This window comes from Apus apus, chromosome 3, assembly GCF_020740795.1.
Source record: "Apus apus isolate bApuApu2 chromosome 3, bApuApu2.pri.cur, whole genome shotgun sequence".
Taxonomy (NCBI): Eukaryota; Metazoa; Chordata; class Aves; order Apodiformes; family Apodidae; genus Apus; species Apus apus.
In genome coordinates this window covers 66,766,616-66,783,538 of record NC_067284.1, presented here as the reverse complement: position 1 = coordinate 66,783,538, position 16,923 = coordinate 66,766,616, and the positions used below count along the sequence as shown (strand labels likewise).

Genomic DNA, 16,923 nt, shown 5'->3' with positions numbered 1-16,923 from the left:
TTAGGCTTTCATGAAGTTTGTTAAATGTTCATTTACTTATAGTATTTGTCAGGTCCAATTCAAAGGCTCTGTTACACATTCTGGCATCCAGATTTTTGTATTATTGTGGAAATTCCTCAGGGAAGAATTTTTCCCTCCTGTGAAACCTAGATACTGGTTCTGTTCCTACTGAATTCTATCTAGTGAAGCCTTGCTGGTGTTTCCCTTCTTATATTTCTGTTTCTACAGGGCAGGTGAGGTCCAGGAATGAATTTCATTAACTTTCAGAAAGGTCTGAGAAGCTCCAAGGCTTTTTCTGAGATGGTGGTAACACAGGCTAGTTTCAGAGTTGCACTTGCACCAGGGCATAGTTTTCAATGTTCTCTCTCAAATTTTCTTTAAATATTTCCATCCAAGCTTCGCATTACAGAATCACCAGGGCTGGAAAGGACCTTTAAGATCATCAAGTCCAGCCTATGAAAAGGTGAAATTCATACCCCTTTTTTCAGAAATCTGAAATATAGGTGTCAGTCTAAGCTTGTTACTTAGGCCTCTACTTTACTCTGCAGTGTCAGAGGCACTTTCAGAAGGCAGTTTATTCCAGACACCTTAGATGTGGGTCTTCCCTCTGGAGCTGAGTGTTTGCCTGCTGGCTATGGAAAGAGCCTCTGCTTTTAGCTTAGATGTACATAGCTTATTTTCTTACTTTTAAAACCAGAGGAAGCATTTTGTTTCTTTGTTTTGAACATTTATCTAAAGAAAGAAAGGTTTTCTGCCATTTTATCCTGTAACACAAAAGGCTTAGAAAGCAGAGTCTTTTCAGTCCATCGACTTTAGAAATAATAATTGGAATGCTTTGGGACATAAAGACATGGAATTAATTGTTTCATTAATAAGGAGTGCACTAGAGCCCAAAGAGTCTCCCAGCATGAGCTCAGGAAATGCTCCTGACCAGAGATTTGCAGAAGAGCTCTTTGGAGCTGATACGTACTTTACTCAGCATTAGTTACTAGTGAAAGCTACTGTGATAGCCAGCTGGTGTCACATCCTATTCCTTTCTAAATTGTAGAGTTCTTCTGTCACCTTGTTGCATGGGAATGCAGTTGCAGACTTACCTATATTGGGTTCTATGTACAAAAATGCTAAATGTTATTTATATGTATATATATTTAGATGTACACACACACAAACACATTGATCTTTCTGGGTTTTCTGTTTGTGACAGTTCCTCCCTCATCCATACTTTCCCTGCTGAATAACTGCTTGTTTACTGGATGTCATACTGGTGTAGGAAGTGCTTGGGCCTCTTGTGCAGGTTTTGCTCTCAAGCAGAATGTAAGGGGTGCTGGCATTGTTTCACAGATAATACTGACTAAAACACACTGACTTGTACGCAGGATGTTCACGTACTTGGAAGCCAGAGCCACATTGCAGAAAATGTCAACTGTAGTTCCTTCACTGTGAATGTTGCTCTTCTTTTGGCATTTTTTTGATTTTGACAAGTACAGGTGTTTATCCTAATGGATGCCTGGTTGGCATGTCATAAGATTCACGCAAACTAGATTATCCTTCTGCAGATTTCAGGAAGTCTGTTTCGGAAACACTATTTTTTGTGCAGTTTTTGTGACTAACCTTGTGAGAGTATGTTGTTACTCAGTCCCATGCCACGTATTAATGTGAAGACTATTTTTGAATTGTTCTAGAAAAAAAATTAACCTTAGAGTATGGTAAGTAAATAATAGCAGAGATGAACTTGTCCACATTTGTGTAATATAGTTCTTATATGAAACTTCTCTTTAAGATGCATACATTTAATACCATTACTTTCACTGGTGTTAGATGTTTTGGGTTTTTTTTTCCTTTTCTGTGATAGGAATGTTGCTGTAATTAAGTTTTTAAGGAGATAACATAAACTGGGTTAGGGCCATTCTGGCCTATGTGACATTTGCAGCATGCATCAAAGTTGTTTTTAAAATATTGTTCACTGTGTAAGACAAGTATCTCTGAGCAGGAGGTATCTGCTAATGGAATCAGTTGTTATCACTTCAGTAACCAAAACAGATACTTGCTAATTTATTTCTTTGCTACTGTACCACTGTTTTCTAGGAACTCTCTTGTCAGCAACATGCCTTACAAACAGTGGATCAGCAGTGCAACCAGATAAGGAACAAACTGAACCAGGAGCTACAGCAAGCCAAAAATGACTTCAACACTCTGCAGGCAGAATTTGACAAAGTAGGCTTTTTTATATTAAAATCTTCTATTACAGCTGGTATTTAGTTGTCTCAGCAGTACCCCCTTAATTTAATTATACATGAAGCGAAAAATGTTGGGACTTGTATTGATGTTTTGTACGGTTTGTATTAGCTGTTTTGTATTTACCACCTCTCACTGAAATACTCTGTATTTAAAAGTGAATTACAGGCTTTTAAAAGTTTGTGGCCAGTCTGCTTCCCACGGGGAAGGATATGTAAACACAGAACAGTGCAGCTAAAAGAAATCTGTTTGAGAGAGGAGCAGTTCTGTTTGTGCAGAGGTGCAGTTTGGTGACAGAGTGAAACTGATGTCACAGTTTAAGTCAGGATTGGCAATTAAATGAAGGACAATAATGCTCTCTATCCCCTCCCCCTCCCACCCATGTAGGCAAAAGAGAGGAAAAGAGAGAATAAGGAGGGAGGCTTCTGGATTGAAAACTAAACTAAGCAGCTTTAGTGAAATACTACTGATAAAAGAAAATATGTACAAATATACATAAATGTGTGCAAGAATGTGCAAAACCCCTAATGCTTCCTCACATCCCCAGCAACTCCCAGTGGTGTACTCCCCTTGAGCTGTGGACAGTCCTGAGAAGGTCCTGGACCACTTCTGGAGATGGGGGCAGAGCAGGCAGGAGCTGAGGGTAGAGATGTGAGGTTCAGGAATGCACAGGCCTCAGGATCAAAGGCAATGGGTAGATGGAGTCTTCCCTGGACGCTGGCCATGGATGGAAGAAAAAGGAAAAAGGAGTTTACTTCCATCATCCCTGAATTTTATATTGAGTGTGACATACATGAGGATGGAATACTCCCTTTGGCCAATTTTGCCATCTCTCTAGTCTGCTCTTCCCTAAGGGAGGGTTGCAGATACACCTCTTCAGGGTCTGAAACAGCAGATTCAACAGCAGAGCTAAGTTGCCTTGGTCTCTCAGTGGTAACTACAAACATTTGAGTGTTATCAGCCCACCAGCTGAAAAAGTTGTGCTGCTTAAAAGGAGTTTTCTGAAGGAAAAAAAAATAAAAAATCAATAAAAGCAAAAATTGGCTTCTTTCTGGCTCAAACCAGGACAACTGATCAATGAGTAGCTGTCCTTTAGAACAGCAGCTCCATTTCATACATCCTGGCTATGCACTTACAGTACTATTTTTTTAAAAGTGCTACCCCTCATGTGACCCTGCAGAGAGCTGTTACAAGAGCTAAAAGAGAGAAGAAAAAATTACATATAAATTAGCATATGTGTACCCAAGCACAAGTGTTTACGATCAGTTTAGCTCTCTGAACTGGTTCTCCACAATATCAGATGATTTTCAGCACTTGTGTAAGGAGGAACATCAGTATGAAGGAGGTCTTCCACAGCTCTGGCAGCAATTTTCTGTTAGAACACATAAGTTGTCACAAAATCACAATTTTTAAGAAGTTAGAAAGTAGCACAAACCTGAAGGGTGCGTGACCAGAAAAGAGGAATGTTTCAAAGCTTCACAAAAACTCGAGAGTAGCCATAAAGCATCAGAGCTAAGTTAATTTCTAGAAAGGGCCACAAGTTTTTGGGAGTTTTATTCAGAAGCCCCATTAGTAGGCAGGCTGAACTGAAGCAGCATTTCTAGAACTGACAACAGCTTTCCTGCAGGCTTGTTTTATTTTAGAAATATAGCTGTGGGAATACTTTCAGTCAAATGTTTTCAGTGGAGGTTTCTTTATATGCACACTTTTTTGTACACGCTTGCTGAAGAAATTGATTTCATAGAGAGAAAAACAGGTGCCTTTTGGTTCTTTCTCTAAGAAAGATAGTTTATTACCTAATGACCTCAGAATAGACCTCTTTTCCTTTTCTTTTTTGACTTGATAGTGGCATTTCCTTCCTTTTAAATCTGGAGCATTATAGCACTATTTCAAAAGAGGTAAAACCTGTTCAGTTTTTATAAAATCTATGCCAGTGGAACAGTAAGGGTTGTTATGATCCTAATTTTCTGATTCTCATAGCTTAGCAAAAAGGCCATTACATTCCCAATTTCATTTGTATCCTACAGATATCATTGTGGTGATGTAGCTGCAAGCTGAATGTATTAATCCAATTTCAGATAATCTAGAAATATATGTATTTTAGAGACTGTCTTTCTGGTCAGAGGCAAAGGAGTGTAAAAGGCAATAAGCAGCTATTTTCTAAACTGCAGTAAAGCAACCTTAGGTTCTTGATGGGATAAAATAATGCAATTTTATTTTGTAATAGAATGTTGGCGTTCAAGAACGGGAGTTTAAAAAAAAAAAAGTTATATATGGCTGTGAATACAATGTTAATTTTCAACACTGTTACAGGTAATGGCAGTGAAACGACACTTGGAACGTGGTAACAGTGACCTCACCCAGAAGCTGTCCAGAGCTGAGCTGGCTTTATTAGCTGCCCAAACTAAGGAAACTGATTTGACAAGAAGCTTTGAGGTAACCAATGCAGAGGAGTAGTTGATGGATTTATTAGCATAAATTGGCAACCTGTAAACACTAGTACTGTTGAGCATTTGCTCACATAGTGTATTTTCCCACAAGCAATCTTTGAACACTTTTATGGATTATTTCAATAACGTATCTCAGTTGTAACACAAAATGAAGTCTTCACTAATGTTATGTAGTTTAACGCAATTTGTGGAATTGGCTGCCTGGTTGGAATTCATTGCTGTAGTGCTGCTGATATGGTTCTAGTTCATCCTGGACTTATCTTTTATAAAAAATAGATTTTTGTTTGAAGAAATTCTTGCTCTTTGTCCTGAAATAAAAATATATTAATTCTCATTTGACTTTAAAAATGAATTCTAGAATAGTTGGCTACTGTCTTGATGCACACTGACACAGAGATTCCATGCAAAGACTTACTATAAACTCTTTTTTTTTTTTTTCTTAAATACATTTTTCTTAGAAGGATAGTCCAACAAATATACACTGCTGTAAAAACTTTTCCTCAAATGAAAATAAATTCAGATAAGTCTTTGGATGTTACCATATTCACACATGCAGAAATCTTCTCACTTTAATGTCTCCTTTGTCTTCTCAGTTATATTGTTTTGCTTTGGTGGCAATTAGGGCAGCTACACTTGATGAAATTGTCAGAGTTGTGCCACTAGAGACCTCTCAATGCAACTATTATCCTTTATTTGGAGAATCAGAGGTAGAAAAGAAAGAGAGCTCAATACTTGTGTAATTCATGTCCTAGTTTATTTTATTTAAACACTTTAATTTTGTTTGTTGCCTGTTGTCATGAACAGATAAAAAATAACCTGGCATAATTCCTGTCAAAAATGTACCTGTCAAAATTCTATGAACAAATTTAAAATAAAATAGTGGATTTTGTTCAGATCAGCACAAATGTTGGTACAGTGTTAGTATATTGAGAAACTTTAGGTACATTCATGCTGGTAGATTTAAATGTCTGGGAACATTCCCAGGAATTAGAATGTGACTATTTATACTGTTAATTGTTAGAACAGCATTTGTGTGGCTTTGGCCCAGCTGACTAGCACTCTTTCTTGCAATTCCCAGGCACAGTTTGGGAGTTCACATGAGCCTGGGAGCACTCCCAGCAAATGCTTTGGTTAGAGCCACCTGTTTTGGAAGACAAAAGACTTTAGTTGTACATATACAGGCTGTTCCAGGTCACTTGGCCTCAATGCCAGATAGTGGTCCTTGAAACCTATCTAGTAAATAAATTGAACTGGTGTCTTCCAGTGGTAAGACTAATCAAGATAATTTTTCTTCTTCTAATGTATCCCAGAGGAAGAAAGCCTCCATCAAGCTTCTGCACATTCCTGATGTAATATTTCATAGTTTTAGCCCCCCCTACCCCTTCAAGAAAAAAAAAAAAAAAGAAAAAAAAGAAGATAGTTTATATAGGTTATTGTGAGTTCACGCCCTTTCTGGCTTTGAAATTATAGAGCGAGGTTAGAGCTGATACAGTTTTTTGATATCACATTGTGGAAACAGCATTTTTTCCTTCAAGTTCCTGGGAGTGCTGAATTTTATCTGCCAGTTTTGTATACATCTTACTAGGCTGTAACTGGAGTCAGGTTTGTTCTTCATATTTAGTCCAGTGCAGAGCCACAAAGATGATTAAGGGAGTGGAACATCTCCCTTATGAGGAAAGGCTGAGAGAGCTGGGTCTCTTTAGTTTGGAGAAAAGGAGACTGAGGGGTGACCTCATCAGTGTTTACAAATACGTAAAGGGTGAGTGTCAAGAAGATGGAGTTAAGCTTTTTTCAGTGATGACCAGTGATAGGACAAGGAGTAATGGATACAAATTGGAGCATAGGAGGTTTAAGGTGAATATCAGAAAAAAATTTTTTACTGTGAGAGTGACAGAGCACTGGAACAGGCTGCCCAGAGAGGTTGTGGAGTCTTCTTCACTGGAGACATTCAAAACCCGCCTGGACTCCTTCCTGTGTGATGTGCTCTAGGTGACCCTGCTCTGGCAGGGGGGTTGGACTAGATGATCTTTCGAGGTCCCTTCCAATCCCTATGATTCTATGATTCTATGATCTTGGCCAGACAATGGAACACCTGCTAACAGTGATGTTATATTAGAACATGATCAATACATTTATAAATAAGCTTAATCTGGGGAAGATTGTGATATTTGAGGAAATGAGTAACACTAAAGTTCTCTCTATCTTAAGACATGCACAAGAGAATGCATTGTATATGTCAGCAGAACTTAAGGCATGGCTTGTCTTCCTCACTCAGAAATATGTATAATGCAAAAAATTGCATGGAATTGTTTCAAAGTCTTGGAGGCTTTGTCGTCAATGGATGTTTTTTATGGCAAAAAAGGAAAAACAAATAAGAGGGAGATTGGAATCTCTGTATTAAATGGAGGTGGTTGCAATTTTACTCTAATGATCTAACTATGCAGTGGAGAATACAGTTGTTTCATGAAAGTTAATCCACTGCTGTGTGTAGTCCTTACTGTACAGTAAGACTGCTGTTCAAGAAAAGCTGCAAACCAGAGACAGTTGTGAGACATATTGGTTATGTTTAGTCAAAAGACTACTAAGCTTTTCAGTGGTGATATCTCAATAGTTTAGTGGTTTTTGAATTTTAGCACACGATTTACATTTTGATGGCACAAGCAAGCCCATGTTTATTCTTGGAAAAATTGGTCAATCTGTTACTAAACTGCTTGTAAACCTGCCCCATGAAGAGTTTCTCCAGAATAACAGTGCTACCTGTATATAGGTTCTGAAATTTGCTTTGGTTTAGTTTTGCTTTTTCAAGGGACAATCCCAGAATGGCTAACTCAACTAAAACAATCTGTAAGTAGAACCAATAACTGGGTTAAACCCAAAATAATTCTTTTGCTTATAGCTTTGGGAAGTGTCAATGGCTAACTGCTATCAGATAATTAGTCCATTAAATAATGGGTTCCCAGGTTTTGCTGAGTGCTGCTTATTGGAAATGTTTGTATCAAGTCATTAATAGAAAACTTTCTTCCTTGAAATTTTTATGTGACTGGATTCTTTTTTTTAAAAGTGTGGGTAGGGAAGGCTGTGAATAGAAGGGAACTGTTAGTGACAGTGACAATTTTAATCATGTTCTGAGGGTGATTTATTTATGTTGTTGCAAAAACAAGACTGCCGTGCCAGCAAGCTTTTAATTTTTTCCATCCAGACCCTTGCATTTCTTGAGCTTGGCTTTTGTGAATTGCTGCCCATCTGCTAGTAGTAAATGGATGAAGGATGAATAATTGAGGGCTGTTTCCAATTGGGCCATGCCAGTGCCATGCCATCTGTTGTCCAGTGACACAAGAGTTTGGAGAAAAAGGATTAGTTTCCTTAAAAAAAATCCTTTCACTTGGCTTCCTAGATGCAATGCACTTAGATAGTTTTGCTTGTGTGGGAGGTTTTTGGTTTTTGAACCACAATTTATTTGGAAGAAAATACTCTTAACAGCAAAACAACCCTCCGAAGAGTAAGCACTTCTAAAGAAAAATTTACTAGTGTTGACATGATGATGTTCAATGGACAGAAAACCACTCTCTACATGAGATGGTAAGTGAAATTCTATCCATGTATTTCTTGTTAATTTTGATGCCATTGCAGGGATTTGTTTCCTTTCTTGCTTTGGGAAAGTGCCTAATTTCATCAACTTGGATTTTGTAGGTTATGTCCTGTCCTGTCTCAATCTGTTTGGGGCAGATCATGTGGAACTGTTTGTTCTATGCAAACAAGGGCCATGCTATGCTATGAGCATCTCTCACATGCTGTCAGCTATTCTTAAGAGTAGTTCAGCTTATGCTTGCAAGTTTACGTGCCCAGAGACTTAATAGGCCCTAATGGAATATCTTTCTTTTGGTTTATATGAATGGAACTCTTTTATCTTCTTGACAATTCACATGAAATATGGTCTTACTTGGCTTTGTTTCAGAAAGTGAAGCAGGAGAAAAACCTTCTTGACTGCGAACTCGAGAAAAAATTGCAAGAGATCCACCAACTTGAAGAAGAACTAAATATGATGAAGCAGTCTCTAAAGCAGAGCCAGAATTTTGCAGAAGAGATGAAAAGTGAGTTACATATTTAAATATGCAGAACTCCTGTTGCGTGTTTAATAATGTATGTTGCCAACAGTCCTGTAAGTTTCACAGTGAATTAGATTAGAGGGTTTTCACTGTGAGATACAATTAGTGTTTTCAACCAACATAAAGTTTGTCCTAAATGGAAATTAATTTTTGGCTATGAACATATGCAGTTCCTGAAAATGCACAGTTTGGAAATGGATCAAAGTGTACTGAACTTGTCAGCAAGCTGAATTGTGTAGAATGTATTTTAACCATAAAACTTCTGTTTTGTAATTATTTTATGTGTTTCACAGATTTTGAAAAAAAAAAAAAAAAAAGGTAAGAAAATGTTACATAACCACTAGTAGTTGAGTCCTGCTTTCAGTCTTTGTTTTTAGGAATTGAGTTGAAATGTACTTCGTAGTTCTGCTGGAATGTGACCTGTCCTGTAAAAAAACCAAACTTTATATAAAAATTTGGTGAAAATGAGACACAGAAACAACAGGTAATTACACCTGTGAAGTATGGACTCACCTGCTTGGAGTGCAGACATGTGTCAGACAACAGAGTGGAAATTTACACAGTGTTCGGTAACCTAAGTTGATACCAACAATCCTTTATCCGGTGAGAAAACTTGAGAGTGATGCTTTGCACTAAAATGGGAATTGCAAGCACTAAAACTAAGTAGTAAAGTTTCATCTAGAAAATTTTCGGTAGAATTGTCAGTATTGACTGGCAAAGATTTGATGGTATTTTCTTTTACAGATAAGAATATTTTTCAGGAAGCAGAACTGAAGTTACTTGAAGAGAAATTTGAAAAGCAGGAGAGCTCCCTTCTGCTGGAGAAGCTGAAAATAGCTTTGGCTGACATGGAAAAGCAACAAGATTCTACCCAAGACCTGCTCAAGGAAAAAGAAAACCATATTGAAGACCAAAACTGTAAGATAAGTAAAATGGAGGAAGAATCAGAAGCTTTGCAGAGGCTCCTTGGAGTCAAGCAGAGAGAATGTGAAGAATTGCAAAAAGAGGCTACTGCTTTTTCTCAATGGAAAACTGAAAATAATAATCTTATAAATATACTTAAGTCTGAAAAGGAAGTTATGCTGACTCATATTAATGACTTGGAGAGTTCCCTTCAAAGTCAGCAAATCAAAAATCATGAACATAGTGAGAAACTCAGAATGCTGGAAACTGAAAGTGACAGGAAAAGCACAGAGATAAGAGAACTTAAAGACATGCTGGAACATAAAAATGCAGAATTAGAAGAACTAAAGAAAGCTTTTAATGAACTTCAGCAGCAAGCAGAATGTTCTGATAGAAAGTACTGTAAAGAGATAGACAATATGTCCTGTAAAATGTTTCAGCTTACCAACCAAGTTGGTGAACTAGAGGAAAAGTTACAATTAGCAGCAAGTGAAGGACTGCAAAGGGAGCAGTGTTACAATGATCTGCTTGGTGAATATGAAAAAATCTGTTGTCTTGTAAAAGCAAAAGATACTTCAGAAATTACCAGAGATGTAGAAGTTAATTCACAAAGTGGTCAGGATAAAACTGTTTTAGATAATACACAACTTGCAGCAAATAGCTCTATTGCTGAGGATCACAGAGAGGCAAGAGCTCTTCTAGAAGCAGAAAAAACTAAGGATGTGGCCATCTTACAAGATCAGGTTTCTTCTCTTGAGACTTCCTTAGTGGCTCAAAAGCAGCTGAATTCACATCAACAGCAGCAGTATGAAGACTTACTGCAAATAAAGGGTCAAGCAGAAGAAACATTATTTAATGCAGAGCAGATGCATGAAAGTTTTGTGACTGAAACTAAACAGCACATTAGTAACTTGCAAGAAGATACTTCAGCACATCAGAAATTAGTTGAGAACACTTTAGCTATTCTTGAGGAAAAGGACATGCAACTGCAGACTCTTAATGAGAGATTAAAAAGCCAGCAAGCTGAGTTTCAGAACTTAAAGATCAATAATAAATTGCTGGAAGATTCAGTAAGACAGCTGAAGCTCATGTCCGAAACATGGGATTCAGAGAAGAAGGACATGTCTTCAATGATTAGTGCCTATAGCAAAAAAATTGAAGAACTTGTTAAAGAAAATGCAACCCTTAGGCATTTAAGCAGCGTTTTAGAACAAGAGCAAATCACTTTACTGGAAGCAAATAAAAATATTTCTGATAGTTTAAAGGAAAGGGAAGAAATAATTTCTGAAATGTCCAGAAAGCACAAGGAGGAAAGACAACTTATTGAATCAAGAACTGAAGAAATCAAAACAGAGCTTAAAATTTTGCAAGGAAAGTATAAATCAATGGAAGAAGAAAATGCAAACATAATGGGTGTTCTGAGAGAGCAGACAATTGAATTTGAGGAAATCAAAGCAAAATTAGAACAAGAGAAACGGGTATTTAGGGAGAATAAAGATATTTTACATAAACTAATTGCCTCAGAAGAAATAAAAAAGGATTTGGTTCAAGAACTTCAACAACTGCAGTCAGAATTTTCCAGTATTCAACATGCACCTTCTATGAAGCTTAACTGTTTAAGACAGGAAATACTAAATGTCAGGGGAATGCAAAATACAATGCAAGAGAAATGTGGTATTTTATTTCATGACAAGGAGCAACTGGGAGAGAAACTAGAACCAAAAAGTGAACCTCTAATGTGTCATGTTAGTGGTGAACAGAGGCTCTATTCAGAACAGCTGAGGAAGTCCATGGAAGAAAAGGATGCTGAGCTGAATAAATACCAAGTTAAACTTGAGCTTCTTCAAATGGATTTTGAGGACAGAGAACTCTCCCTAGAGAACCACAGGTTAGAAGTGATGCAACTGGAGACTGCTTTAAAAGGCATGAAAGCAGAACTTGAGAAAAGTGAGAGAGAGAAAGAGAGACTGCAGCAAGAACTACTATCTGTTAAAGAACTGAAAACTTCACATTCTCCACTTGCAGTATTAGATGAAGGTGGCCACTCATTGGAGTATAATTTTGATAGTGTTTCCCAGAATTGTGACAAAAGAGGAAAGGATGAAAGTTATTCATCTGTTGTGCTGGCATCCTCTTTCCAGGTAACGATAGACAACCTGAGGGCACTTGAGAAAATGTGTGAGAACATTGTATTAACCTCTGAATTTAAAGACTCAAAAATCAATGGCATCAAAGGTATTAATAAAGTGGCAGAGGAGGAAGAGAACATAATGAATGCAGATAAAAATTTAAAAGCTGAGAAAGCTGTTTTTCCTGAGGAAGTTATGGATCAAAGTGATAACGATCCGAGAATGTATTTTGATAATAAGGAACTGTCATTTAGGCTTAAAGAATGCAATACTGGACCTACTTCTGACTATGACAATTTAAAATTGTCCAGGAAGGAAGTTAAAATACATTTTGCTGAAGTAAGGGAGAAGCTTTTGTCTTTCCAGAACGAGCATATGAAATTATATGAACAACACTGCACTATGAGATCAAAGATATCTGAGCTACAGTCTTGTATTGAAATACTGAAGGCAGAAAATTCTGCATTGTCGACAAGTTTGAGCAAAGTTCATATAGATTCAATGAGAGTGCCACTATCTTCTAGCCAAAATGACATGCTGTTTAAATTAGATGAAACTAAGTCCATGGTTTCTTCCTCAGATCTGTTTGAAAGCCCCTGTTTTGTAGAAGTAAGTGAGGTGGCTGATTCTTTTAACAGTGGTACATGCAAATGGACAGAGGAAATCAATCAGCTGGACAGTTCTGCAGAAGTAATTCCAGAAGGTGCAACAGAAGTTTTGAGTGAAAATTGTCATAATGATCACAAATTGGACTCTATTAGAGAGCCGAGGACTATTACTCCTGGAAAATCTAACCTTGAGAGTAGAATTGAAGAACTTCAGATGCTGTGTCAGACATATGAGAAGGCTATCAAAGTGCTTGAAGACCAATTTCACATTCAAGAGAATATGAAAAATGAGGAAATACAAGAACTTAAAAAAGTTATACTTTCTGAAAGAGAAGAAATAGATCATTTAAAACAGCAGAATCTATCTGACAAGGAAGAATGGCAGCAGAAACTAAATAGCATGACTATGGAGATGGAGTACAAACTGGCAGTGGAAAAAAAACAAGCTGAGAATCTGTCTTTGGAGCTGGAAGCAGCAAGATTCCAACTACAAGTACTTGACTTAAGTTCTCATTCACTGCTGTGCACGGATATTGAAAATGTAAGTAATTGCTATAATGCAAACCAGTTTTATGTAAACTCTTTGATTCATGGTAAGCCAAACTTCAATTTTGAAATGAAGTATGTTAGAATTGTGTCCCTCAGAGATAGTACTGGTTTTTAGAGAAAGTAGAAAGTAATCCATACCTTGAGTTCTGGTTTATGCATCACAGAGATCATGAGAGATAACAAATGATGACAAAACCAGCAAGTTTAGTCTGTTAGAGCTGTGTAATACTCTGCACTGCTTGCTTGGTTTTCTTTCATGTCTGTATCAGCATGGATCCTGCAGTGTTAGTGGGTGTGCATACACTGAATGTATCTCTGCTGTGCTTATAAGTTTGGATCTCTGATTTAACACAGTCTATTCCTATGTTCCTTAGTGGGACAAGCAAACTAGGAGTGCTTCCACACCTCTAATTCCTTTCAGTACCGTTAACAGCAAAACAGAACGAGCTGATAGCAGAACAATTAATTTTCATTTCAGCTGGAATTCCTTCACAATACCTAAGGGAACAAGAAATCTGGGAGCCAGCTTTGTCTTTTTTTCAGTGCTGTAGGTGGCAGGCAACCAGTGAACTAGATTTTGCCAGTATTTTAAGGAGAGGCAAAATCAAAATTTCACTCAAAATGGAGGGAAAACCAGTTTAATTCTTGCATACAGTGTATTAAACTAATTCCCTGTAAAAATAAATTAGCAGGTGCATTTTCTGCTTGTGAGAATTGCAGTTTTGCCCATTAAGTCTCGTGCAAGTGGCCTCCCGTGTCCAGTCAACATAGACTCAGAAATCAAGTTTAACACTGCTTGCACGGTCAGAGCATCTTAAAGCTCTGCATTTTGGCCAGCTGTGCAACACCGAGCCAACTGTTCTCACAGAAGAGAAAATCTTTCACTTTTATGCTCTGCTTGCAATTTGCATAGAGCATCCACACTAATAGACTGACACTTGAAGGAAGAAATACTGATCTTACCATACGTAGCTGGAGCTTTTTTAAGATTAAGTACTCAATAAAGATAATTCAGGTGTTTCCTTCAGACCCAGCTTTTTTTCAGAATCCTCAGGATTTGAAATTACTCATTTTTATTGTTTCAAATGAGAAAATCAAGTGACGCCAAATGTGAGCCCAGCTCTGACAGGCAGTGGTAACTTGGAAAAGAGATTGTTTGAGGACTTGGGCTTGTGTCCCTTGAAGTTTCTCTATTGTCTAATAGAAGGTGAGCAGTAAACCTTTCCCTTATTAGTGATAGTAATATTTTTTTACTTTGTTACATTGACAACTATTTTCCCAAAATATAGAGACATATAATATTTTTGCACTTGGTCTCTCAGTAAATTTGGCTGAAGTTTCTCCCTCAGAATCTTTAAAACCTTTTGGTCAAAGATACATGTGTATATAAATAACTGTAAATCATTTCCGTAAGAAGTCAGATTCTGAAGTAGAGAAGGATGCTATCTATTTACTTCACATAAGAGGAGGAGCTTTACTAATTTATGAAAACTTTTAAAACTCAGCTTGTTTTTTTTCTTATATAAATACTTTTCCTTTTTTTAATGGATTGTTTCTTAACCGTTACAGAACACTGAACAAGAAAACAATAGTTCTTATCAATTAGGAGTGATTGAAAATGCAGGACTGAAAAGCAGTAAACCTAAACGAATCTCCACTGGGAAAATGGCTGTAGGATATACCTCTCTGTGTGAAAATGTAACTGAGAACTCTGAAGCAAGAGTAATGGAAGATTATGCTGAAAAGATTTCTGGAGAACACGACTGTAGAAATACAGCAGGAAAAATAACCAGCTCTTCAGACCATGCCAGTTCACTGTCATTTTCCAAAAGTAATATGCTTTTGAGGGCAGAGAATTTCCGTGAAAATCAAATAACCAGTGAAAACCTTCAGGAGGATGCAAAACAACAAGCTAATGAAAATTTAAATCCGATCTATGAGAAAGAAGAAAGCCATAAACATGTTGACTTACTGATGAAAGTTAAGCTTAACTCAGAGCTGAACTTGGAGAATGTACAACTTACTCCAAAGAGCTCAGCTTTTGTAGAACTGGAGGAAGCTGCAGTAATTAAGGAAGATAACTGTGGCATAAAGGAAAATCTGGAATCTGTCAATAATCACCAGTTATCTCTTGGGGTAGTGCCACTGGATAAAGAACCTGAGAAAGTAAAGTCTGAGCTGGAGATATATAAAGTTAGATTGTCTAATGCAGCAGACACATTGGATGATGTAGAAATGACCAAGAGAGTTTGTCATGAACAATTTCTTGCGGCTGAAAAGGAACAGAGGAAGCCAAATTCTGAGCAATTTAATACTGAGAACCATGCCTTGTTCATAGAAAATGATATTGAAATGCTTCAGGCAAGATGTCAGCAATTAGAAAGGGAGAGGGAAGTTCACCTCAAAACTATTTCTGCCTTTCAAGAGCACCTTGTTTCAGTCACAGCTGAGAGAGACCATATTGGCCAAGAACTGAGTGGTTTGTCTGAAAATAAAAAAGAACTGGATCAGAATTACCAGAAGTTACAAGAGAAATTAAAAGAGCTAGAGTCAACTAAGCTGGATTCTACTGAATTCATTAGAAGATTAGAGTGTGAAGTGAGGACACAAACAAATCTGCTTGAGGCTGCAAAATCTGATTTAAGTCAATTATCAAATGAGAAAAATAATCTTCTGCAGAAGTTGCAAAGTTTGGAAAAGGACACTGTGTCTTTCACCTTGGAAAAAGAAGAACTCCAAAACAAAGCAGCACATTTGAATGAGGAGAAAGAGCTGCTTGTAAGAGAGTCAGAAATGATGCAGAGTAAATTAAGTTCATCAGAAATGGAAAATTCAAAGCTTTCTAGATCTTTGGAAAGCTTGTTAATGGAAAAAGGCGAACTTGCTGCTAGACTTAACTCAGCACAGAATGAAGTAGACCAAATGCGATATGGAATTGAGAAGCTGAAAGTAAAGATTGAATCGGATGAGAAGAAAAAGCACCACATTGCTGAAAAACTGAAAGAGAGTGAACGGAAAGCTGACTCTCTTCTAGATAAAATAGAGAGGCTTGAAAGAGAATTGGAGATGTCAGAAAAAAATTTAGAAGATGCAGTTGTTCAGTCGGAGACTGCTAAAGAAGAGGCAGAGACATTAACAATGGAGATGGAAGAGATGGCTGAAAAGCTGAGGTGTTTTAACTCACAAATTGATGTCCTCACCTCACAAAAGGAGTGTTTGGTTAAAGATTCAAAAGAAAAACAAGACAGAATCCTTGAACTAGAGTCTCTGAACTTGACTACAGCAAAACTGTTAGAAGAGAAGGAGAAAGAAATTACGCAAATCAAGAATGAGTTTGAAAACACTGTGGTATTGCTGAAATCTGAGCTGAAAGATCTAAGTGAGAAATTAGAGTTTTCTTGCAAGGAGGAAGCAGATGCTAGAGCAAAAGAGCAAGTCTTGATTAATCAGGTGGCTGGTCTTGAGCAAGATAGAACAATACTATTACAGGAATGTCAGGAAATAAAAACCGAAAATATCAAACTGGATCAAACAAGGGAAGTACTTGTTCAAGAACTGATGGATTGTAAACAAAAACTCAACGAAAAGGTGCAAGAAAATAGTGCTTTTCAAAAGCAGGTGAAAGAAACAGAGGAGCTGTCTTTACAGCTCACACGCGTGCAACATGATCACGAACAGGAAAAAGAAAGGCTGCAGAATTTGATTGCCGAGTTGAAGGTGAAGGAGCAACATTTGTCTGATAATGAAACCTTCACAGATATCCTGAACGTTCTAAAAGTGTCTTATAAGGACCTTGAGAAGGAACTGGATTTTACACTTTCTGAAAAGAACATTTTACGTAAAGAGGTAATACCATTTCCGTTAGGGTCAAGTTCCCTCTGAAGGAGTGAGCATAAAATATCCTCTGGGCTTTCCACTTCCTTAATAAATTATATCTTAAAAT

At 37.3% G+C, this 16,923-nt stretch overlaps 1 protein-coding gene across 1 annotated transcript in view; it reads left to right on the top strand.

Annotated features, from left to right (window-relative positions):
• CENPF (centromere protein F) overlaps positions 1–16,923 on the top strand; it is a 41,056-nt gene that overhangs the window by 13,587 nt on the left and 10,546 nt on the right. Inside the window, exons 8-12 of the mRNA XM_051614367.1 lie at positions 2,086–2,214; positions 4,549–4,671; positions 8,641–8,776; positions 9,536–12,972; positions 14,550–16,826. Of these exons, the coding sequence (XP_051470327.1) occupies positions 2,086–2,214; positions 4,549–4,671; positions 8,641–8,776; positions 9,536–12,972; positions 14,550–16,826 (6,102 nt within the window). The remainder of the gene's footprint in view (positions 1–2,085; positions 2,215–4,548; positions 4,672–8,640; positions 8,777–9,535; positions 12,973–14,549; positions 16,827–16,923) is intronic.